At 41.3% G+C, this 25,325-nt stretch overlaps 1 protein-coding gene and 1 long non-coding RNA gene across 3 annotated transcripts in view; one reads left to right on the top strand and one right to left on the bottom strand.

The window, feature by feature from the left end:
- The first annotated feature begins 79 nt into the window (after window positions 1-79).
- On the top strand, window positions 80-22,020 carry LOC308508255. Its single transcript, XR_013995003.1, has 4 exons — window positions 80-659; window positions 798-884; window positions 12,605-12,765; window positions 21,162-22,020. It is a non-coding gene; the product is annotated as an uncharacterized lncRNA (long non-coding RNA).
- Window positions 19,126-25,325, bottom strand: part of LDB3 (LIM domain binding 3) — a 61,602-nt gene continuing 55,402 nt past the window's right edge. For both annotated transcript variants that reach the window (XM_081074665.1, XM_081074670.1), the window contains one exon: window positions 19,126-22,229. In XM_081074665.1, the coding sequence (XP_080930791.1) occupies window positions 22,140-22,229 (90 nt within the window). In that variant the 3' untranslated portion in view covers window positions 19,126-22,139. The remainder of the gene's footprint in view (window positions 22,230-25,325) is intronic.

The raw sequence follows: 25,325 nt of genomic DNA, 5'->3' as shown, positions 1-25,325 counted from the left end.
GGGCCGGGGGGAGGGGCAGGCCCGCGAGACTCGAGCTGCGCGCGCGCGCACTGGAAGAACCCGGGCCGCGCTCCGCCCCGGACGCGAAAGGAGCCGAGCATGTGGCGGAAGCGCCCGAAGGGTCCGCGAAACTGGCGCCCCGCTGCCGGGGAGGAGAGCCTGCTGCCGGCCTGGGGGCGCCGGGCTGCCTTCGGGGGGGCCCTCCGCGCCGAGCAGCCCCGGCGCTGCCGTCGAGCAGACGCTGTGTGCGTGACGCTTGATAGCACGGCCGCGTGCTGCGCGGGCCGGACCCCTGCGTGGCGCCTTTCGGGGGCGTTCTTTGCGTGACCCGTGCTCAGACACGCTCCGCGTGTGCGGCAGCCGTCGGGCTGCTTGAGCAAGCCTGGTCGCTCGCGATCCGCACACCACGGCGTGGCGACAAAGAAAAGAGAAACGCAGCCACACTCCATCCCTTATTCCCCCTCCGCGCCCCGGCTTCTCTTTCTGGGCTCCTTGCCAGCGAGCCGGGCACGGGTAGGAGGTGGAGGCGGACCGGCTCCGAGGGAGCTGCGGGGCACGCAGGCATTTCCGCGTCGGGCCCCGTGCGCTGCAAACGCGTGAATTCCGCAGGCAAAGGACGAGCGGCGGCGTTCCCCCGACGGGGCTGAAGTCAGCGCACCGTAAATACTGCTCCCTTCTCCACCTTTGGCTCCCTGTAGTGACCCCGTGTACCCTCCGGAGTCTTATTCCTCCCATTTGGAAAATGTGAATAATTCTCGCTACTTCTTTTCTTCCATTTCCCCTCACTCTTTGTGCAGAAATGCTGTTCAAGTATCCTGGGCCCTGTATGTGAAGAAGGAGTACAAGCCCCCTTTTGAACACCATGTGTGTGGCCTTAATCTCTGGTAAGTATTTCAACAATTGTATTATGTTAAATCAAGTCTGTTTCCAAAAGATACCCTTTTTTTAAAAAAAAAAGAAAAAGAAAGGTCTCTTAAAATCAGTTTTTAAACTGGGTAAAAGAAAGAGGGAAGGAAAAGAATGTGCCATGCATTAATACTTGTTTTTATACGTATTCTCCCTAAAGAGATGTTTAGATTCCAGAGTACTCCCTTATATTGTTTAAATATCTGAACTCCCTTCCATTCTTTTTTGAAGATATTTTGGTCCATCTTTCATTCTGCCCCCCCCCCACCCCCTTTTCTGCTTTTATCCACCTTGGCCCTTAATACCTCAGATACTATCCATAATTCCAAATTCTTTTTAGGTTCGGTTTACTCTCTTTTTTTCCCTGAACTCTAGCTGTCTCAGGTTTGAGACTCATGGATTACATACAGTATCTTGCAACAAGAATGTATGGTATGGTCAATTTCCTGACATCAACTACAATCCGTCACTTGTTCAAGTTTTCTACATTCTACACACTGCTTTAATTTTAGGGAAAAGGCTGGACCTTTTGCACGAGGTGATTCAGACAGATTAACACACCTAAAGCTGAAGCTGAACAATAATGAATGTAAACCACAAGTTTATGTATATATATATATATATATATATATATATATATATATATATACACACTTACAAGAAAGGGAGTACAGCATTAGGAATAGAGACAGTGGAAATGTAATAATGGCTGTGTGCTATGTCAGAGGGATAGTGGATGGAGGGGTTGACACTGTGAGGGATATAAATGATAAACGTCTAAGTATTACTTTGTTTTGTGCACCTGAAACTAATAACAATAAAAATAAATAAATACATAACTTGCATACACACACAACACACACAAAGAACTCATTGATAATTACTGAGCAATGTGTTACGGCAGATAAAACCAAGACAACTGTGTTAATATACCCTCTAAAATGTAATTCGATTTTCAACCACGAATCAGTCTATACAATAGACAAGAATCTCAGGTTGGAACTTGAGTACAAGTTTCTGAAATGTACAAACTGATGTTGCCTGGCTTCTGTTTTATGCCACTGTATAAATGAGCAAAATTGAGGCATCAAATTTTAAGTCATGATTATCTTTGTTTTCTATCAAAGGTTCTTTTCAAGTCTTTGGGAATTGACATTGTTTTGCTCTCCTTAGATAAGGCCTACCTGGTGCCCAGGCTTAAATCCTTAGCGTTATCACAGTGGGCAACCAACCTCCCGACAGCTGAACAGGACACACTGTTCTCTCTGGTTCCTAGCACATGTATTGCCAGCCTGTTTCTTCGGTTTGCCTGTCCACTAAATGAAGAGAGCAGCCACGTAAACCACGGAGACATCCAGAGACAAATGGTCTGGCTCCCAAACTCAAAGGCTACACCTCAAGGTCCAAATTTAATGTTCTCTAATGTGATGATTTTTCCTTTAAGTAGATTCATAGAATAGACTGAAATGGGCCTTTTTTCTCTGCACAGTTAGTTCCCAAGAGTAGTAGTCACATGCCCAAATCACATGGCATTAGTTTGGAATGGAAAATTATCCTTCCCTGATCACCTGTCTTAAATTAGCACCCCAACACAGCCAATTTCATTTTCTTTATACCACTTTTTACTCTGAAATTACCTTGTTCTTTTGGTTATCTGAGTTTCTTTGCCCCACTAGAATGTAAACTCCATGAGAGCGAAGACCTTGTCAATCTTGTTCTCAATGCTTTCCTCAGAGCCTAGTTCCTGGCTTTTGCAACAAGTGCTCAATATTTGTTAAATGAAGGAGAGAGATAAGGATAGAATTTCCTCTAAGCATTTCTGAACCTTGTCATCAAGACCCAGTTTTAGAAGGTGGCATGGACTGTATTGAAAAGGATGAGGGTACATCAGGGAAGCTATGGATCACGTTCAGTGAAATGGAGACTTCTGCTTTCAGGAAAGGCAGTAGTTTAATAGATTAATCCAAATTCATCCATCCAAAGTCATTTTTCTGTTGTAAAGACTTTATGAGGCAAAGGCAGCACTAAGTCTTTGTTGGTATGGAGATAATTTAGAGCCCAGTAAGGAAGGACGAGTGAAGGGACACCCTTGGCAGGGTGATGTTGAGGTTGGTTTAACACCCAATATTAAATGGACAAAAGCATTGTGAAGACTACAGGAAATAGCTACATTTTTCAGCATGGACGCTACTACAGCCTTTTATTGGTCCACTATACCCTGTCATGGTTTAGAAGGATCAAGCCAAAACAGAAAGGGATGATTATATATAAATATAATTTAGTGCACAAAGTAGAGAAAAGTTTAAAAATCTTTCCCTTCTATTTTTACTTGCTCCTTTCCCATTTCCATTTTCATTTTGCTTCAAAGCACTTGTTTATTTTAATGAAAAGACGGTTTTACTGAGGCTCTTGCTGCCAAGTAGCCACCACTTGATCCTACCTGGTCCATGGTCTGTACCATCTTCTTCTCCCTATCAATAAACCCTTTATCATAAAACCCAATCCTTTCCTGGCCCCATGGCATGAAGAATTCTCAGAGCTCTAGTCCCAGGCCCAGGACTCAGCCTCCTGCTACCTTTGCTACTCACTTAACCTTGGCCCCTTTGTAAGAACTGTCTCTCCACCCTTTACTTTTGCTTGAAGACCTCACCTGCATGGGCTTGGTTTCTCTGCCTTTTGTTGGACCCTGCTCTCTAGAGTCTGCCCCAGCCCTGCAATACCGACTCTGCTCTGCACTAACTCTGCTCTGCCCTGGTGACAATACTTAACTTGCCTTCAGCTCTGTGTTCCTAGTTTCTCTGCGTTCCTATCCTATCCATCTATCAGGACTCTTTTCCCCCATTACCTGATGCCAACTGCTCTCCTGGACTACCACCTGTTGTTTGCTCACTGCTCTCTGGCTATCAGGTACTGCCTAGAGGACTAGAGTTCCTCCCACCCAACACCTGGAGCTGGGGTTTCCCCAACCTGGCTCCCACTCAGCCCATAGGAGTCTTCTTCCCTATCCTGGGCAGTTCACCACCCTCACCACCCTGTCTCTTTCCTGAGAGCAGTGGGTTTATGACTTACTACACTTGGATTACTTTTTAACCAGATAAAAATTAAACAAAATGTAATAGGTGCTTGTATATGTGTGTATATACATGTATTTGTATTTACACATATAATTTATATTTATACATATATGTGTAACCCGTATGTGATTCTACTTATTACTCCTAAACACTAATTCTACACAAGAATATCTCTGGGACTAGTAGTCCAGAAATCCCAGTAGATGGAGCTGAGTATGATTACTTTGTGAATGACTAGTCAAAGCAGGGTAAGGTGTCAGGATAAAGATTCAAGCTGAGATAACTGGGAAGCTACAATCTTGGATCGGGAACACGGAGTCCTTAACAGCCATGCTGCAGCTAGTATACGTGGTCGACAAGGTTATCTGGATGTGTCCCTATGTGTGGTGTAGTGCCACCAGTGTGACCAGGCATACTGGTAAGTTTATCTACCACATAGGGTGGTGGTACCTATCCCTGTGCTGGACATGAAGTTCCACAGGACAAGAACTGTCTTATTCTCACTCCATTGTATCCCTGGGATATAGCGTACTGCCTGGCACACTAAATACTCATTGAATGAACGATTGAATATACTAGGCTTTATAATGGACTCCTGTCCTCTGAAAGCTTAAAATCTAGTAAAAATAAGACATGTACATAACTCCTTCATTTGATGTTCGTTTCTGAGTCAGGATTTATTGCCCTTAAAATAGTTGATACTTCATTTTTTTCTCTGTTAATAGTTTGCCCTCACTAATTTGTTTTTATCAGCCAAGGCAGGGTTGTTTTTGTTTGGTTTGGTTTGCGTTATTTTGTTTTGTTTTTTTTTGTTTTGTTTGTTTGTTTGTTTTTAGTATTCTTGAGGATTAATTATACAGCACTTGATGGAATGGGAGTCTAACAAATAACATGGAACCATCATTGACTTTAAATTCTAACAACATGTTTTCAACAAATAACGCTTGAGTTCTGGAATTCCATTTGCTCTTTGAAACCATTTCCTCAATTATTTCATGAGGAAACATGATCATATATTTAACCAGTAACCGATACCTGTCAGTGTTTCTTTTAAAATGTAGATTATTTTACATGTAGTTTGCTACCACCGTAAAATCTGTCTTCCTCACCGTACACCTCAATCATACTAGCTATCATCCTAATTGGTCGTTCCCTCTCTCCACTGATCTTGCTCAGATTTTCCAGATTTCTCTTAATGAGACACTATCTTATCAAAATCTGGGAACTGCTGACGTATGGCAACATTCTGTTAGACTGGTCTCTCCACTTCCTGCAGTATGGGGCCCATTCATTTTCCTTTTCATGCCATCCTCCTGCCTGCAGTGTCCAAGTACCACCTCTCACAGGAAGTCGTCTGACTGCTCAATCTTAAACTCAGGCTTTTCTCTCTCTAGTCATATCATTGACCTTTTTTGCATAATTTAGCTGTTCTATGTCTTGATCCCAAATAATATTTCCGACCTTTATTCACTTACATGTGAACAGGGGTTTCCCAGCCTCCCAGCCTGAGGAAGTACAGTGTAGAGGGTATCAAACTGCACAAGCTATCAAAATAGTAGCCCCATTGGGGCCTTCCATCGTAATTATCAAAATCCACCTCTGCTAATCCATTGGTTTTCAAGGTCCAACTGGAGGTAGGGGGTGGTCACAAACTCCACATACCTTCTGCGCTGACAGTCTCCCTCAAGATCAAAGAGAGCACTCCTGTTCCTCCCTCCTTTCTGCCCTCCCCTGCGCCCGTTGTTACCACAATTGCTGTAGTCACTGCACTGGGCACCAGGATGACTGCACTGCGGGACTCCAAGGGGCACCGTTCACGTCAGGCTCTGTGTGAAAGGTGCCCCTTGGAGCTGTGCTATGCAAAACCTGCAGCTGGCGCTACTGAACACCACAGAAATGCCACTCCAGATGCAGACAGGGAGCCTACACCCTGACTTGCTTAAAGAAGCAGCTTTTATATTGTTTACCATTATATAATATATATTATTATCATATATATGATAATATGAGGTGTGACCACAAAATACGGTGAATGCTGCTGCCAAGTGCAATCAGAAAGGCAGGGATCTTCAATACGGGAAGTTGTGCATCGAACCTTAGTAACAATGTGTGACAAGTTTCAACTTGTTCGATGCAGTCAGATGGGAGCTACAGTTGAGAGAAGGTGTATTTTAAGGTATGTCACAAATCATGGATGAAATTTTTTCAAACTGCAAAAAAATGCCAAAGAAACACACAAAATATTAACATTAGTTCATGGTGATGCTGCGTGACTGTGATCTGGCACCGTGCGACTTCCGGCTCTACCCCAAAGTCACAATGACCATGAAAGGAAAACATTTTGAATCAATTCAGGACATCGAGGCAGCCGTGACAGCACAACCAAAGACACTCACGAAAGAGGACTTCCAGAACTGCTTCAGAAAGTGACAAAAAATGATGGGATAAGCGTGTTCAAAGCGAGGGGTAGTATTTTGAGGATGATTAGTGGCAATGTGTCTTTTACTGTAATGAATCTTTTGTATTTAAACATGCACTGTATTTTTTTATCACATCTTATAAATAACATTGTATAACATATACCTCTCAGAGCATTTGGGGGAAATGAAAGTGGCAAGATGTATATTTATCAAGATGAAGTCAATTAGAATCTCCTATGTGAATGTTCTTAATAACAAACGTTACCTTGTTGTTATACTTGCAATAATGCATCATACAAGGTCGGAGAATTAAGTTCTTGAACTCATCCTAGAAAAAGAGCTACACACCTCATTGCTGAATATCACTACAGTCACCTTTGAAGTACTCCCCTTGGGAAGCTATGCACCGACCCCAGCACCTAGTCCACCCTTTAAAGCAATTTTGGAACTCTTTCGGGAATGGCCATCAGAGCTGTCGTCCCATTACCCTTGATGTCCTGAATGTCATCAAAATGTCTTCCTTTCAATATTTCCTTTATCTTCGGGTAAAGAAAGAAGTCACTGGAGGCGAGGTCAGGTGAGTATGGAGGGTGTTCCAATATGGTTATTTGTTTACTGGCTAAAAACTCCCTCACTGGGGCCGGCCTGGTGGCTCAGGCGGTTAGAGCTCCATGCTCCTAACTCCGAAGGCTGCCGGTTCGATTCCCCCATGGGCCAGTCGGCTCTCAAAAAAAAAACAAAAAAAAAAAACTCCCTCACAGACAGTGCTGTGAGAGCTGGTGCATTGTCGTGATGCAAGAGCCATGAATTGTTGGTGAAAAGTTCAGGTTGTCTAACTTTTTCATGCAGCCTTTTCAGCACTTCCAAATAGTAAACTTGGTTAACTGTTTGTCCAGTTGGTACAAATTCATAATGAATAATCCCTCTGATATCAAAAAAAAGTTAGCAATATCATTGCAACAAGTTTGCAAACTTAATTGTCAGACCTCATGGTAATCAACTTTTAACTATATATAACCATATTTCATCAAAACTAAGATATTATTGAGTATAAGAAACATTATTTTATGTACAACTATGAAAAAAACGCTGCCAATTAAAATAGGACATGTCATCGGTTGTAGGATTAATTTCAGAGATGATGGAATGTCCAAAAATATGTATCTAAGAATTGATAAAATATAGTGCATTTTAATGCAGCTAAAAGGCGGAACAGTGCCATACAGGCCAGTGGTTTGTAATGTTGAGTTCTAGGTTTTTGACATATAATTTTATTTGTTAGTTATGCACAATCCTCAAATAGCCACAGTATGAATGCTAACCACAAAACCAGAGACAGTACAGTTTAACTGTATATAAACATGTAAAACAGACAAAAGTGAGCAAACAACTTATGATTTAGTCACATAAAGTTTAGAAGAAATAATAGCATCAAGTCACTTGCTTGGATTATATTACAAATAAAAAATTAACTTTCTGACAGCTGCTTATTATATTGAAAATGTGTGATGACAAAAAGAATTGAGTTTTAGATGTTCCACGTGTTTTTGTCTTTGGAGGAATCAAACTAAACAATCAGAAAAATCTCGACAGTGCAGTAGAATGACTTTACATCTATCCCGGAAGCGGAACAATAGCGCTTGGTGCTTATGGGGCCATCAGGAAAAGCCAGCTGTGGGTTTCTTGCTAGTACAATTAATTGCTTCCGCTGTATATGAAATTGAAAGAATTGGGTGATTTAGTGCGGAAAAAGGATATCCTGCTACACTGCTCCTATTTCCTCACAAAGGCTATTATTGAGCCTTTTGCCATTAATTCGCATGCATTGGATTATCCTGTGATGAAAGACCAAGAGGCTTTTCCTTTTTATAGTCTCTTATCTCCTATTTATTTGGCACCTCTCTGGAGATACCTGCTCTTCTCTCTAAACTGGTTAATTGCTAGGATGGCAGAAGGTAGCTAATGACTGACTTCCTTTTCAGGGACTAATTGTGAGCCCATCTCTGTACTTTTTCTTGGAGTGGCCTTTCTCGTTGCTGAGAAGTATTCTGAGTTCTGTCATTATTTAAAATGACAGATGTGGCATTTCTAATGCCAACTTTCAATCCCTGCCCACCATACACTTTGAGACCAGCAAGTGACTTGTATAAATCCTCTGTGGAGACCTGTACTATCCAGTACCATAGCCACTTGCCATGTGTGGCTATGTACATTTTAAATTATTTCAAGTACAGTTACAATTCAGTTTCTCAGCCTAAGCGCATTAAGTGCTTGATAGCCATATTGGAAGAGTGCAGGTACAGAACATTTCCCTTTTTTTTTTCTTTTAAAAAAATTTTTTTATTAAAATATAGCTCACATATAACATTATATTAGTGTCAGGTATACACCATAGTTATTTGATAATTATATATATCTGAAGAAGTGATCACCATGATACATCCAGCAACCTCCTGAAACCGTACGATGTTATCACAATATTATTGACTATATTCCCCATGCTGTACATTACATCTTCATGATTTATACATTTCCCTTTTCACAGAAAGTTCTACCGGGCCACGTTGGTGTAGACCGACCTGCTCAACTCAGGCCTTATGAACAGTATCTGAACCCATCTCCCTAACTGTTGTTTCAGTTCTCGCCATTGAAACCAAATGGTAGAAAGACTAGTACTTTCAGGGTCATCATTGCCAGCGGAGTTTCTCTGGACATACAGAGCCCCAGAATGGAGGGTTGTTGTTCGACAAGTACAGAGTTACAGTTATGTTAGATGTGTTCTTACCACAGAAAGTAAATTCTTTAAGTAATAGAAAATTGGCCAAAAAGCTAATTGTGGTTGTCTCCAGGTAGTGAGACTATGATTACTTTTTTTCTTTTTCCTATTTATATGTGTTTTTTGGGGGTTTATTCAATAAGCACATACTTCTTTCTTAATAAAAATTACATTGAAGATACTTAAACCCATTCATTTCTTTTATCACCAATTTCAAACTAAGGTGGTTTTATCCAGCCTCTGTCACTAAGAGAGGACATAGTAATCATTTTGAGCAAATGTTTCTTTAAAAATCTCAGCGAACCGCTTTTGGTTAAGAGATCTGTGTTCCCTTCTATCCTAGCATGAAAAGCATGAAAAAGCCTGTGTTTGGGGTGCCCTAGAGCCCTGCTAAATAGAATCACAGAACATCCCTCTGGAAGAGATGGCTCATGAGCGCCAGTGATCCTCTCACCCAGGCTTTCTTTGGGCATTTTGCCAGGATCCACACGTTTCTAGACTACAGAGTCTGGGAGTCAAGGCCCAACAGGTTAAGGAGGTTTGTGGAGCTGAAGAGGCTCTAGTTTTACCTCTGCAAGAGAACCATAAAAAGAAGTCCTCGTTTCCTAAAAGTTCAGGCATGATCATACAGGTTTAATGAGAAACAGCGAGCTGTTTACAGCAAATTATAAACTGTATAAAGCAGACCTCAGTGGATACTCCCAAAGGATGTCCCAGGAAACCTTACTTCTCCAATTCCAAATTCAGCAGATCTGGCTTGGTGAGGTAGGGTACTGCAACTCCAGTCAGAGGAGTATCTCAGAAGTCCCTTTCCAGAATTTTCCATGACCAAACAGCTCATGGAAGGAGCTCATGGAAAGCCTGTTTTTCTTTCCTTTCGTCCTTGAAAACTGAAGCCAATCGTCTGTTTCCTTGATTGCTATTGCACCCACCCTGTAGAGAGACACTTCAGAAACAGGCTAAGCAACACGATCTGGTGGGAAGAACACCAACTTTGGAGTCAGGATTCTGGCTGAACTTCCTAATGTTTGACCTTGGGAAGAGTTTGTCAACATCTCTGAATCCAAATTTCTTCATCTCTCAAGTAGTGATAAATAATATCAATTTAATGAGATAAATGTGAGAATTAACTGAGAGTATATAGAAAACAACTGGCACAGAGTCAGCAGTCAATTAATTTTAGTTACCTCTCCTTTTCCTTCCAGAAAGTGATTGGTCCATTAGTGTTTATGTTGAAAGGGAAAGAAAACAAACTGTAAAACTCTTAATGATCCTTACTTCAAATACAGCCCAGTGCAGTTCAGTAATTAGTATGAGTCCTGCTTCAGCTTGGGCTGGGCTCCAGTTCTTCGTTCCAGCCTCAGCTCAAGCATTTCCTTCTCCAGAAGCCTTCAGTGTCCCTCCTGAGTCGCCCCACGGTACCCCCAGTAGCCCCATAGTACTTCTGTCCTATCACTCTTCCTCATGTTCTGTTTCTCAAGCCAGGGTACCATTGAGCCTGGGATACCTGATGTTATAGGGCATCTTCTCCAGGGCATGATTTTTACCTAGTAATAAATAACTTGAAACAAAGGGCATGCATTTTTCTTAGCAAAAATATAAGATTATAAAACAAATTTTACCATTGCAGTGGGTACCTAGAGGACTGTGTTTATTGTTCTTTGCTTTTAGGTGTGCTTTGCAGAAAAGTTGGAGAAACATTTATTGTCAGATGATAGTGAAATTATATGGTAACTTGTCTACTTCGTCCACCAGACTACGAGCTCTGTTAGGGCAGAGATCATGCCTCATTCACCTCTGAATTCACAACACTTAGTAGTTACGTCCACAAGGCCTGGCTCAAAGTACAGGCTCCAGAGTGATTGTGAACTGACTCAACTCTCTGTCCTCTCCCAGTACTTGGGGGAGAAGATAGTATTTCCATCAAGGAGAGGAACTTTGAAAGTGTTTAACTGACAGGACTTCACGTCGAGTGCCTACTGGAGAGAATACATGTACAATCGATCCTAGCTGTACTTTTTGGAAACGGTATTTAGCTTACCTGACCTTTGGCTTCCCAACCTGGTAGGGTTGTGAAGATTCAATGAGAAAAGACTCATAAAGTGCCATGCACTGTGCTTGGCATATAGAAGGTGCATGAAAAAGAAGCTTCTTTACTTTCTTCTAAAGTCACATTCTGGTTATTAATCTACAAGCCAAGAGATGATTCTGTTCTTTTTAATCATCCCAAGCAACTCAAAAAGGACCTGATACCCATGGCTCAGGTTTGAGCCACTGTCTGGTTTTATGCAGCTCCCCGGTCCTTGCTCCTAAACATCCAACCTATTACCTCCATGCCATTCAACAGAGTACTTACTGTCTTGATTACCTTCACATTAAACCTGGGCTTCTAGAAGGATAATTCAACTAAAAGGTGGAGAAAAGTAACCATCTGTTAGAAGGGTCCATTTCAAGCCTTGCCTAGTTCAGTAATCTGGTTTACTCTCCCAACTCCTGCATGTCTTGGTCCTGGTCCTGGGGACAGCCCTGGACAAATACTGCCAGTTTCTAACATAGAGAGCTGGCCAGGGAATAATCAGGATCCCCAAATGGCTGTGTCCTTCACTCTACCGGCCTGGGTCCACAGTAGCTTTACCAGGAAACTAATGAAACTTAAGCTTCAGGGTCCCTCACTTTTAAAAGGCCCCTGCAAATGCTGAGAATTGCTGGAATGTTCTAGGTTGAGAGGGGAAATCAGGTTGCAATTAGGGAGCATTCCTATGCAAGCTTTTTGGATAACTTGCCTAAAGAGATTTCAGAAGAGACCTAGCGATTCACGATTCCAGTAATTTGTTGTGATTCTTTCTTCTCGTTCTAAATGAATACTCAATTTTGTAATTAATTTTGTGTTTGAAATTTTATATTCTTTTTCTTAAAGATGACACCCCAAAACCCGGATCCTAGGCCGGATCAGATTCTTCTCCAGTCTGTGTCTACTTTTCTCCAATGCCTCACTAGCCTGTAGTTCACCAGAAAGTCAAAAGTATGGGAGGGGACTGTAGCCTGTACAGCAATGACAACATGCAGGATAGAATCACCCTCACTATTTGTATTCCATCTTCTTCCGCAGGGACACATTGGATGTCTTACACCCACAAAAGTTTGGACCCTCTAGCTTCACTAGAAGTAAAAGATAAAATCTCTATTACTTGGCTTCTGCCCTGAATCTAAAAAGTATTTCAAAATAATCTCTTTATACCTACTTTTATGCATCAAATAGACTTTGAATTACAGTTAGATAAGGGAATAACTGATTTGTAAATGGAAAGGTAATCTGTAAGAATTTACTTCATAAAATGTTTTAGATTTTTAATAGAATTTGTGGGTGGCAAAAGGATCTCAATTCCCAGCTAAGTGATAACAATGATGGCATCCTTTTGTCGTTTCAGGTGTAAATCTGTCCAGTCTAATGCCTAACTGTAGATGAAAACAACAAAAATATAATCCAATGCATACACTGCTGTGGAAAAGTATTCAGAGTTTTTCACAGTTTGGCTCGCATGAACGTACTCCAAATAGTCATTCCTCTTAGCTTCTTCTGAGTAAACAGGTAAGAAAGACATACATAAACAGTCAATTATTAAATAATGTGAAAATGCAGGAAAGTTGTAGAAATACTGAGGAGGGAATGCTGACCTACAGAATGGCCAGGACGATGTTGTGTTATAAGAAGGTAAGTCCACGATGGCTTAAGAGGCTAGAGAGATCAATGGGGCCAGAAGGCAAGAGTCTTGTATGCAGGTTAATTTGGCCTCTATCGAGGGATATTAGGAAGCCATTTATGAATGTTAAGCAGGACCATTTTATGGTCAGGTTTATTTTGGAAGAGATTTCTCTAGCTGCAGTATGGGGATGGGTTAGGGGTAGGTAGGGACAAAATGGAGATAGAAGGCCAGTTAGGAAGCTGCTGAAAAATCACCTGCTGAGATAAACTGCTCTAAAAATAATATCTAATATACACCGTGTTTCCCTGAAAATAAGACCTAGCCAGACTATAAGCTCTAATGCGTCTTTTGGAGCAAAAATTAATATAAGACCCAGTCTGATTTTACTATAAGACCCAGTCTAATATAATATAAAAGATAATATAATATGATGTAATACTGGGTCTTATATTAATTTTTGCTCCAAGAGACACATTAGAGCTGATTGCCCAGCTAGGTCTTATTTTCGGGGAAAGACGGTATGCCCAAGTTGTCGAAATGGTTTAATCCTGTGAGTAGAACATCAGGAAAGATGTTTGAAGGCAGGAAGGAGTCCTGAGGATGGAGAGAAGAAAACAGATTCAAGGCAGATTCAGGAAGTAAATTTGGCAGCCTATGGTAATTATTGGTTGTCAGAAAGAGCAGTTGTGGGAGAAGAAAGACACTTAGGTGACTCCCAGATTTCTAGTTTCAGTGACTGGGTGGTGCCTGCAATTCACCAAAAGACAGAATACAGCAGGAGAAGCAGGTTGGGTGGTAGCGTGGTAGCAGTCCAGAGTTCCTACACCAAAGGGGTGGAGGGCAGCAGGACTGTGGGATTCATCTTGAAAGGATGTTTACAATGATAAGCACTCTGTTTGCGTGTATGTTTAGATGGGATAGCGTGGGTAAGATGAGTGATAGGCTATGAGGACTTAAAGTTCCTCCAGCATCCTGAATTCAGCACTGGGCAATTGCCTGTACCAGAAGAAAGGATAGGTAGAACATACATATGGCCATTCCTCCAACCTGTGAAACAGGCAGACCTGAAGGTGGCTGTGGGACATCGGGTGAGGCAGCAGAGCAAAATCTGGATATGTAAACCTGATGCTTAGAGGACAACACTACACTGAAGATATAGACATATAATGGTTCAGAAAAGTAGTTAGTTGCCTGGACAAAATTAATGGCAGGGTTAATTCCACAAGCTCAGTAAATAGATTAACTCATGCTCACATTACTCAGATAATCCTTAATATATATTTTATAGAGATTTAAGTGGGATCAAACAGTGAAGCTCGTAGGTTTTAAAAAGTTTTATTTATTTATTTTAATTTTTCAATTGCAGTTGAAATTCAATATTAGTTTCAGGTGTACAGCATAGTGGTTAGGCATCTATGTGACTTACAAAGTGATCCCCTCCAAATAAATTGTTTTTAAAAGAAAGCAAATCTCAGAACAGTATGGATAGCGTGATTCTAATGAAGGAAATCACACAGTGCATGTGCAATTTGTGCGGGCATGTGTACAAGCAAAGGGCTGTGTTTCCCAGACTTCGGAACACAATTCTGTGCCCCACTCACACAAAACAGAGGTTTCCCAGACTTTAACAACTGCATAAACCCATAACAGTTTTACCATATTCATCCAGAACTGCTTGATGAACAGCTTTGAAATTTTTTCAAGCAAAACCTGATAGGAAAAATTAAATTAATTCTTCTATCAAAAGTGAGGTTCTTGTAGTCAAATATTTATTTTATCTCTCTGCAATTGGCAGGCATTTGAAGGCTTTATCTGGCGTGGCTTACCATGGCCTGCAACGCCCTCCATGCTTTCCACCTCCTCTCCTACTGCCACCTCCTTACTCTGTTCTCAAGCCTTGGTTTTCTCAAAGCCAAAGGTTTTTCCTTAAAGCCTTCACATTTATTTCCCCCTCTGTCTGGAACACTCTACCTCAAACTTTGGTATGGTTGGTTTCTTACCATTCAGACCTCAGCCCAAATGTCACCTGTTCAGCAAGGTCTTCCCTGACCACCCTCCAAAAGTAGCTTACTCCAGACCCCAATGCCTTGCTCTGTTCATTTTTCCATGACACTTTCTCAAATTATGCTGATTATGTATTACTTGGTTGTTGCTGATCTCCTCCCTTTAAAGTGCAAGCTCTATGAAAGCAGGAATCTTGTCTCTATGGTCATTCTCCATCCCTACTGAATATTTATGGAATGAAAAGATAGACTGCTGGGATATTATTCAGCACTAAAAAGAAATGAGCTAACAAGCCATGAAAAGACATGGAAGAAAGTTAAATACATATTGCTAAGTGAAAGAAGCCAATCTGAAAAGGCTGCATACTGTATGATTCCAACTATATGACATTTTAGAAAAAGCAAAACTATGGAGACAGTAAAAAAATCAGTGGTTGTCAGGGGTTAAGGGGGATAAAGGTATAAATAAGTGAGCAGAGAGGATTCTTAGGGCAACTCCGCATGATATTATAATGGTGGATACATGTCATTTGTTCAAACTCATACAGTGTTCAACACGTAGAGTGAACCCTAAAAAAGGAGAATAAAAAAATTTTTTTAAGACTTTTTTAAATTGGGGATGGGGTACAGGACTTTATTGGAGAACAGTGTGTACTTCCAGGACTTTTTTCTAATTCAAGTTGTTGTCCTTTCAATAGTTGTGGAGGGTGCCATTCAGGTTCAAGTTGCTGTCCTTTCAGTCTTAGTTGTGGAGGGTGCAGCTCAGCTCCAGGTCCAGTTGCCGTTGGTAGTTGCAGGGGGCACAGCCCACCATCCCTTGTGGGAGTTGAACCGGCAACCTTGTGGTTGAGAGGACGCGCTCCAACTGAGCCATCCAGGAGCTCAGCGGCAGCTCAGCTCAAGGTGCCGTGTTCAATCTTAGTTGCAGGGGGCTCAGCCCACCATCCCTTGCGGAACTCAAGGAATTGAACTGGCAACCTTGTGGTTGAGAGCCCACTGGCCCATGTGGGAATCGAACGGGCAGCCTTCGGAGTTAGGAGCACGGAGCTCCAACCGCCTGATCCACAGGGCTGGCCCCCCAAAATTTTTAAAGAGTGAACCCTAAATGTAAACTGTGGACTCTGGGTGATTGTGCTATGTCAGTGTGGACTCACTGATCGTAATAAATGTACCTCTTTCGTAGGGGTGTTGACAAAATATTACAAAAGATTAGAATATAGCTAGAAAGGTTTGCTTTTCATTAATTCTGAGTCATTAATTCTGATGGGTTATTTTGCTTTGGGTTTTTTTTTTTTTTAAGTTTCAGGTGTACAAAACAAGGCAATAGTTAGACATTTACTCTCCTCATGAAGTGATAATCCCTCCCCCCAATCTACTACCCCTCTGACATCGTATACAGCTGTTATAATTCCACTGACTCTATTCCCTGTGCTGTACTCCACATCCTGTGACTATATATATTAAATTATAGTTGACAGACAATATTATTCAGCTTCAGCTTCAGGTGTACAGCACAGTGGTCAGGCATCTACATCGTCCCTGAACTGGTCTCCTAACAAGAGACACCACCTCACTCTGGTCAGAATGGCTATCATCAATAAATCAACACAAAACAAGTGCTGGAGAGGATGTGGAGAAAAGGGAACCCTTGTGCTCTATTGGTGGGATTGCAGATTGGCGTAGCAACTTTGGAAATCAGTATGGAGTTATCTCAAAAAACTGAAAATGGAACTACCTTATGACCCAGCAATTCCACTCTTAGGTATCTATCCAGAGAAATCTGATGTGTTCTTAAAAGAATTACCTTTTCCTTAATATGTTCTCTAGAATGTACTGGCTTGAAAATTTCAGACATAAAATTTTGGTGAAAATTTTATTACTTGTTTAGTGTACAGTTTTGACTGGATCCATTGTGGTTGTTAAACACATTTGTATAGCTAAAATCTTGTGGTAAATTTTTTTAAAAGATTTTTATTAAAATATATTGGTTTCAGGTGTACACCATAGTTATTCAACATTTATATACCCAAAGAACTGATCACAAGTCCAGCCACCATCTGACACTGTACCATGCTATCACAATATTACTGACTATATTTCCTATGCTGTACATTATATTCCCCATGACTTATTTGTTTTATAGCTGGAACTTTGAACTTCTTGTTCTTTACCTTGCCCCCCTTTTTAAAATTTTTCAATTATAGCTGACATTCAATGTTAAATTAATCTCAGGTGTACAGCACATGGACATTTATATAATTTAAGAAGTGATTCCCCTGACTAGTGTAGTACCCACCTGGCACTATACATAGTTACTACCATATTATTGACTATATTCCCTATGTTTTACTTCACATCCCCGTGACTTTTTGTTTGGGGGCAGCCCCTTTCACGTCTCCGCCCCTCCGACTGGCCTCAGGGTGCCTTCTTCTTTATATCCTTAGTTATACAACTTCTATTCAACCAGACTTCATATAGCTCTCTAAGTTGATTGTTCTAGAATTTCATTGTAATTTTAATGTATTTATGGAAGGAAGGAGGCACAGTGTTTGTCTACTCTGCCATCTTGAATCTCCCTGCTAGAGAAGCTTTAAGTAGTCAAAATATTTCTCCTCAGAACTAATCCAACATAATTTATTTATCTTGTTTGGCTGATTCCAAACTGCTGGAACCTAAGTTCCATGAGAACAGTGTTTTTTGTCTGTTTTATTCAATATCATGTTCCCAGTGTCCAGTGCAGTACATGACACATAGTAGGTGCTTAATAAATATTGAAAGAATGAGTGAGCAAATAATTTTTATTCTGTCCACAAGTCCTTAGTGAAGAGGGCAGAAATTTTGGTACAGTAGTTCCTTCTTATGCATGGTTTCACCATCCATGGTTTCACTTACCATGGTCAACTGTGGTCTGAAAATATTGAATAGAAAATGACAGAAATAAACAATTCATAAGTTTTAAATTTCATGAGTTACATGATGAAATCTCACCTGAGCCGGGAATCATCCCTTTGCCCAGCATATCCACACTATACATACAGTACAATAAGATATTTTAAGAGAGAGACCACATTCACATAGCTTTTATCACAGTAGATTGTTATAATTGTTCCATTTTATTAGTTATTGTTAATTTCTTACTGTGCCTAATTTATAAACTTTATCATAGGTATGTATGTATTGGAAAAAACATAGTATATATGGAGTTCACTACATATAAGCATCCACTGGGGGTCTTGGAATGAATCTCCCATAGATAAGGGGGAACTACTGTAATTACAAATTCTGATCCATGTGGTTCATATTTCTGGGCTATTTGTGTAATCTTTATGCTTGCTGCTGGTTTTCCCAAGGTATTTTTTCTGGAAGGAAAAGCTGGAATGAAAAAAATGAAGCAGGAGTGAGGGCTTATCACCCACTCTATTGGTGATAATAACTAACATTTTTACTGCAACTGTTTTCCAAGTTATTGCATTTGGTTCTCACTGTGAGGCAGGTGTTATTCCCTTCATTTTCACGTGGATAGGCAGGCTTAGAGAGACTCCCCCAATGTCGCTGATCTAAATACAAGTGGTATTTAGATCAGCCTTGATATAAACCCTGGTTCTTACCATGTCAAATCCATGTTTATACTCCGTTGCACCAGCTGCCTCCCTGGCTGATTGTGTATTCTGGGAAGCCACGTCCCCTTTCTGGGCCTCAGTTCCCTTGTCTGGAAAATGCCCAGGTGATCTCTTAGATTCCCTCCAAATGTAAATTCTGTGATTCTATGAACCTTATTTTCATCCATCACATATTTTTAAAAAATTTTTTAAACATATTTTTAAAGCTACAGCTTTAAAAAGTACTAAAATAATGAGATTTTATTTCTACTCAAGATTTTATTTTATTTCAAATAAAAATATTTCTATTTTTATTTGAAATTGCACAGCTCTTTCAAAATCTGATTCAGGTGCTAAAAACCAAATTATGAAAAAGTTTCCTTTCTTTTAAAGTAATGCCTAGAAACAGAATACCTTGAAAAAGAGTCAATTGGTTTTGTTAAGCATAATACCCTGAGAAGGGTCTTCATTATTAAAAAAAATGCCAGGAGAGGATTTTTCTCTGAGCTTATCTCAAAACTAATGATATGGAAGAAAATACAGCAACTTTTCTAGGAATTAAGTCATTTAGAGCAGAATAAAAATTAATTAATATGAAATATTTAATCACCAAGTAGCTAAATAAATAAACTTTTCCAAAAAGAAAAGGCAAAGTTTGGTCTTCAGTTTATTAATTACCTGGAAAATTCTCTTTGCATGCAAAATGATTTGCTTTGTATTATTCACATGTAAACTGCCTTTGGGCCACACAGCCAACAGAGCAAGTGAGTTGTATCTGTTTCTTCTCCACAGGGTATTTTGTTTTGTCTTGAACTTTTATTTATGGCCACATAGAAAAAAAAAACCTGCTTTTGGTATCACATGCAAAAAACTTTACACAGAAAAATCTGTATTTGCACAGCCTTTTGGGGGGTTTTATTTTGCTAAATAGTAGAATTCACACGGGCAAAAAAAAAAAACCATGCAAAATATTTTTGTGCACACCTCTAACACACTATAATCCACTTCTGAAATCTTAAAAAAAAAAAATCCCAAAGCAAAAGTACACGTGTTGAAAAGTTAACATTATAAAAGCTAGATTCCTAACACAAACACTGCAAACACAAGTCATTCAGTTGCAAAAAGTTAATGTTTGCAAATGTTATATAAATGTCAACTGTGAGACAAGAACTGTAGATCCAAAGTGTACTCTCCACCATGAACTATTAAAAATTGCGTTAGGTGTTGTAGGCCATACATGATGTTAATTTGAAATAGACACAACCTTGACCCCGATGCTATGCCAAACTTACAGACATGGAGGAAACCATATTCAAAACTACCTCCTTTCCCGCTACTTTTAAAAGTTTTGTTTGTTTTGTGTTTTGGTAAATATTTTGTGTTTTGGTAAATAGGAGTCCCTCAGAATCTACACTAGCTCTGAGATGTAAAAAAAGCAAAAACGATTCAATGAACGACTATGAGGAAGTTCTCCTTTGAGATATTTCAACTTTTCTTTTTAATGATCACATACTTTTTTATGATCGTGTGTGTGTGTGTGTGTGTGTGTATGTGTGTGTGTGTGTGTGTGTAAATTCTTTTAAGTTTTGGACACTTAACTCTAGGGAACTTTTTTCCTTTGCTCAAGACCAGTCCTTGATAATTTAACCGTTTTGGGGTTTTTTATTTGTTTTTAAAGAAAAAAGCCTGCCTAGAGCCTTTCTGCAGAGTCAGCAACCTCCTTGTCCTGTATATTTGAATTTTCCAAAAATAACAGAATGCTCCAAGGTACTTGTTTGCAGCTCCTGAAAAATCTCCAGGCACTCCCACAGATTTGACTCTGCCTGGTGCTTTATATTCACTTTCTCACGGCACCAAGTTCAATAAGGGTCCTGTGGTAGGAGCACCTGTACATCATTCCCGGTGCTCCGTGGGGAACATTGGTGGCTTTACCCTTGGAAAGAAACACAGGCCTCCTGTTGTGGACACATCTCTTGGGGAGAAGGGCCATATTCACGTAGAAATGCAGTCCCCTGGAAGCCTCAGTTCTCAGAAGAAAAAGTATTCTATAATATATTCTCATAAAAGATTTCAAGCGTGCAAGGAGAAAATCCAAAAGAGGAGTGAGAAGAGAGTCGTAGTAGTGAGTTGGAAGAGTGCCTAAGTATTGTGCTCAAGTGAGAAACATCCACTCACACTATTTGCTTCAATGCCATGTTCAACGAGCATAATAACAGTGCTTTCAAAAAGGGAAAGAGACTATATACCATTTCCAACCGCAAAAACTAAAGCTTTTCTCTTTATCCTCAAACAGCTATAAAATGCTTACTTAACTCAAACTGTCACTAATATTTTAAAGAAGTTTGGAGACCCAAGTCCATTTCAATAAATATTTAAATAATTGCTAGATCAAGCCAGCTCATACATTTTTCAAAATATTGGCCAAAATGGAAAATGAGTACATATCAGCCCATCTTTTTCCTCCAGCAGTCAATGTGGTGGTACATAATCAGTGCGCTGCATTCAAAGGAATATATGAGAAGGATGGTGCCGATCAGAGGTGGGACGGCCTGCCAACTCATGCATTCTGGCTGAGGCTGGCAGAATGGAAGGTGCCTCTTCCCCACTCAGAGTTGGGGGACGTCCTCAGCCAGTTCTGCCATCCTGTTTCAGACACTGTCTCTCTCTTCTTCTCCACAGTTCACTAGCCTGTTGGGGGAAAGGGTGCTGAGGAAGACTCCCTAAGTGAATGGTCATACTACTCACTGGGAGAGAAGTACATGCACATGACTGGACATTCATGCTAACTAACCTCACAAAGCAAAACAAAAGCCAAACACAACGCAGCGTTGTTTTAAAACTCTCACATACAGCAAAGTAAAACTGGAAAAACCCAATTCCACTTTCCTGTCTTAACTCAAAAAGAAGCTAAGCCTTCTGGAACATCGGATGTTTCAGACTGAAAGAGGGGAGCTGAAGAGCCCATCTTCCCTCAGCTGTCAGCAGTATGAGCCAGAGCCCTTCCAGAAGCCAGGTCAATCGCCCAGGGGCTCCAGAAAACATCACTCCGCATGTCTGGGCTCCCTTTAGAATGTTCAAGTCTTTTCAAGGTCTGAAGTCTGATGCACAGAGGTAGCTCCATGACGTGAGTAATGGAATAACACTTCCTTTTTTGGTGAGAAAAGCCCAATTGGTCCTAGCTAACAAGCTCTCAGCTCTGGCTCTAAAAATACCCTGCAGTGAGGACTATTTGGCACTTCATTTTGTTTGCCAGAGGAGCTCTAAAGAACTCCACAGCACGCTTCAGATTCTCCACAGCTGCTCTGAGCTCTGTCCCTGCTCTGGTGACCAATCTCAGGAAGTGTATCACTTTGGGAAAGTTACTTTTTGTTTTTCACTTTTGAGTTCTTGGAATTCTGTCCTAAACGTCTGAAGTACAATTCCAGCCTTGGATGAATTACTAGCTTGGTTTAGGAATCTTCATTTGGCTTCTAGTCTGAACTATGCAAATACACAATCTGTGTGCAGAAGAAAGGAATAAAATTATACTTCAAAAGGGCTCAGTTGCTTCCTGTCTTCCCCCTTTCCCCCCAAAAGAAACATCAGCCTCCTTGAATCTTTTGTTGCCAGTGGCAGGAGCAGCTCTCCCGCCTGTCCGCGTCAGATGCCCTGGGCTCCCTACACATTGATGGCGTGTGCGTGCTTCTTGCACAGGGGTTTGTCCTTCTTCGAGTAGAACGGCTGCCCCTCCAGATTCACATGGCAGACCTGGGACAGAAAACAGACCAGCATGACAAGGCCCTGCAGCCCATGAGGCAGGGGGACATGGCAAATGATTTCAGTCACCCCTTTAAGAAATAGCGCTGTCACATGTAGATGGGTGGAAAGGCAACAGCCTATTTCTCCCCACTATAAATTCTTAACGATTAAAGCAGAACAGATGGGTTGAACTATATAAAATTTAACACATCCTTAGAGGAACATGGAATAATACTCAAATTAATTAAATTTAATGAATAGAGAAAATATACGTGATGAAGATCAATGTACGCTATCCAAAATATATAAGGAACCAATACAAGTTCATAAGTTAATATCCACAGAGACGATTAGCAGCTAAAGAAATACCATTCGTAAACTAACAAACACATCAGAAAAATTATCCTCACTAATAATTAAAGAACAAAATAAATAAAAACCTCCATACATACCACTAGATACCTCTTAATATAGCAAAAACAAAACAAAACAAAACCCCAAAGCTCAATGACTGGTCACCTTTAACCTTATATGACTGTAGCCAAAAAGTGGGAGGGAAAAAAAAGTAATCAAAAATACAATGCCAATAGGGAACCCGGCCTATTTGTGCACTGCTAGGGACACGTGAATCAGCTCAGTCCCCTGCAGGGGACGTGGCAACCCTGAAGAGGAGCCATAAAGATGTGCGGGCTTTGTACCCCACTAACCTCACTCTGGAGAATTTTATCTTGAAGAAACTATTGCACAGACCAAGCAAGCAGCATGTGCTCAACTGAAACCTGAAAACCACTAAAACTTCTCTCAATAGGGAGGTGATTAAGTAAAATATTATGGTACGTTTTTCCAATAGAATGGCACCATGAAAAAGATATATCAAATATGGAAAAGTGAATGCAGGATAATATCATTTAAGAAAGAGGCAAAATTCTATACTCTTATGTTGGCAACATATGAATGCAGTTTGAAGAGGAAGATGTCACAGAAAAAAGGGAGCTGAGTTAATAACTGTTGAGGTCCCGTGGGTCAAGCAGGATGCCAGCCTTTCCATGTACATGATCTCATTTAATTCTTACAAAAACCTTACGGGGGTATGACTTTCCCCCATTTCACAACTGAAAAACTGAGGCTCAGAGAACCCAAGTGTCTTGTTTAAGTCACAGATCTAGTAAGTTGTAGAGCTGGGAACCCAGGTCCAGGTCTGCAAGACTCCAATTCTAAGCTCATTTTCTCCACAGCCCACAGCAGAGAGGGGCTATGTTTACTTGAAATTTTTCTGGGTTTACAGGCTTGTGTAGAGGCAGCCCTCTAAGTCTGCTGGATTACCAATACGTAGGCTGCCCTGGGTGGGCAATAACGCCAGTGTGTCAGCGTCAGCTGGGAAGTCACCTTGGCTGGGACGGGCCCCAGCCTCAGAGAGAGCACTGAGGATCCGTAGTGGGGAGCAGAACTGGGGGCCACACTGGGAGAAATGCAGGTGGAGCTCCCATGTTCCAGTTGGCATGATAATAGAGAAATCACCCTACCGAGATGAGCATAGGTCAGTGAGCATGTGTCCACTCGAAGAGGTGGAAAGAAAAGTGGCATCATGGTGGCCCCATGTGCACGGCCCTGCTGGCCAGTAAAGGAGATTATACTTAGGGTCACACAGGACTGCCAATGAGCCCTGGAAACAATGACTTGAAAGCGTCTGTGTCCCAGGGGGATACAGTCATTTTGAATGTAACCAGGCTCTTGTGGTGGCCTCAAGATGCTGATGACAACTTCAAGAAGGTGGCACCCAAGATCCTAGTGAAGATGGGTTTCAGGGGAGACAGAAAGGCAGCTCTGGAGAGAGTTGGCAAGGAGATGCCCGCCAACCTTGCCTGAGCTGGAACAGTGCTGGTAGTTTGTGAGACCTTGGGGATGAGGCAGGCTGGAGAGGGGATTGGAGGACTAAAGACCAACGCCTGAGGAAGGGCCAGAGCCTCAGAGATGGCTCACTGACAAGAGGGCGCTGAGGGCAGGAACGTCTATGCAGAGTATGCTCAGTATCTTGGGCCCGGAGACTGTAGGCGGGATGCAAGGTAGCTTCAGGCCACCCAGCACTGGGGCACAGCAGCGACGGTCCATCTTCCAGGATCTGTGGTCAAGTGGCATCAGGGCCTGGCTGGGAAGGAGTGGTGGCCATGGATAGTGCTGACCACAGAGTGGAAGGCAATGCAATAGGCCAGGTGCAGGGGCCCTTAGGACTGCTCACGAAAGTGATACCCCCACCCATCCCCTCTCAATACCCACACCGGGGAGAAGGGCTAGAAACCGACTATACTTAGGGGAAACAGGAGGCCAGGAAGACATCTTCCCTCACTAAGGTATGACCCAAATCCTCTCCCTAGAACTCAGTGCCAAAGGCAGACAGGAGCTGAACCATCACCTTGACCCTCACTGCTCTTTCGCAGTCTTCATTTTACATGCTTGGGACGTTAGAGATGCTGTCTTGTTCTGTTTTCCAATTGCTTGCATATGTTAGTTTTATTTTCCTTTCAAGATTCTAAATTCCTTGAAGGTGGAGACCTGTTCTGGAATACTCCTTGTGTTCCCAAAACTCAAGGAATATTTGGTAACTTGAATTAGTCTAATGGATGTGTTCTCCCAAGATATAACTAATGGGAAATACAGCACATCAGCTGGGACAGCTAGTCCTGATCTTCTTTCTTACTAGCTTTTGTTTTTTTGTTTGTTTATTTCTTAAGTTGTAGGAAAATTATGCGCTCATTACAAGTGATTTGGAAATATAAAGTGATAGAAAGAGTTTTCCAATGAAAAGATTGCTTTCCAAAAATTAAAACCACATTCCACTTTGATATATCTTAATGGAACAGTGAGTGCCACAGAGGGTTAGTTTCAAGGAAGACCTAACGAGTCTCTGTGTTGATTCTGCAAAGGATGGGATCTGCCTGATTTCTTTGGATGGATCCTTGGGGCAGTGCTTTGGGTGTCTCACACCTAACTAGAACTTATTTGTAATCTCTGCCTGAACAACCCTAAGCTTTATTGCTTCTTCTGAGTTCCCTCTGGGCCTTGTGCTGTCGTGACTTTCAGCCAAACATAAGGGCTCGAGGGAGCAGA

Source organism: Rhinolophus hipposideros (assembly GCF_964194185.1).
Source record: "Rhinolophus hipposideros genome assembly, chromosome: 15".
Lineage (NCBI taxonomy): Eukaryota > Metazoa > Chordata > Mammalia > Chiroptera > Rhinolophidae > Rhinolophus > Rhinolophus hipposideros.
This window is presented reverse-complemented; position numbering and strand designations above follow the sequence as displayed.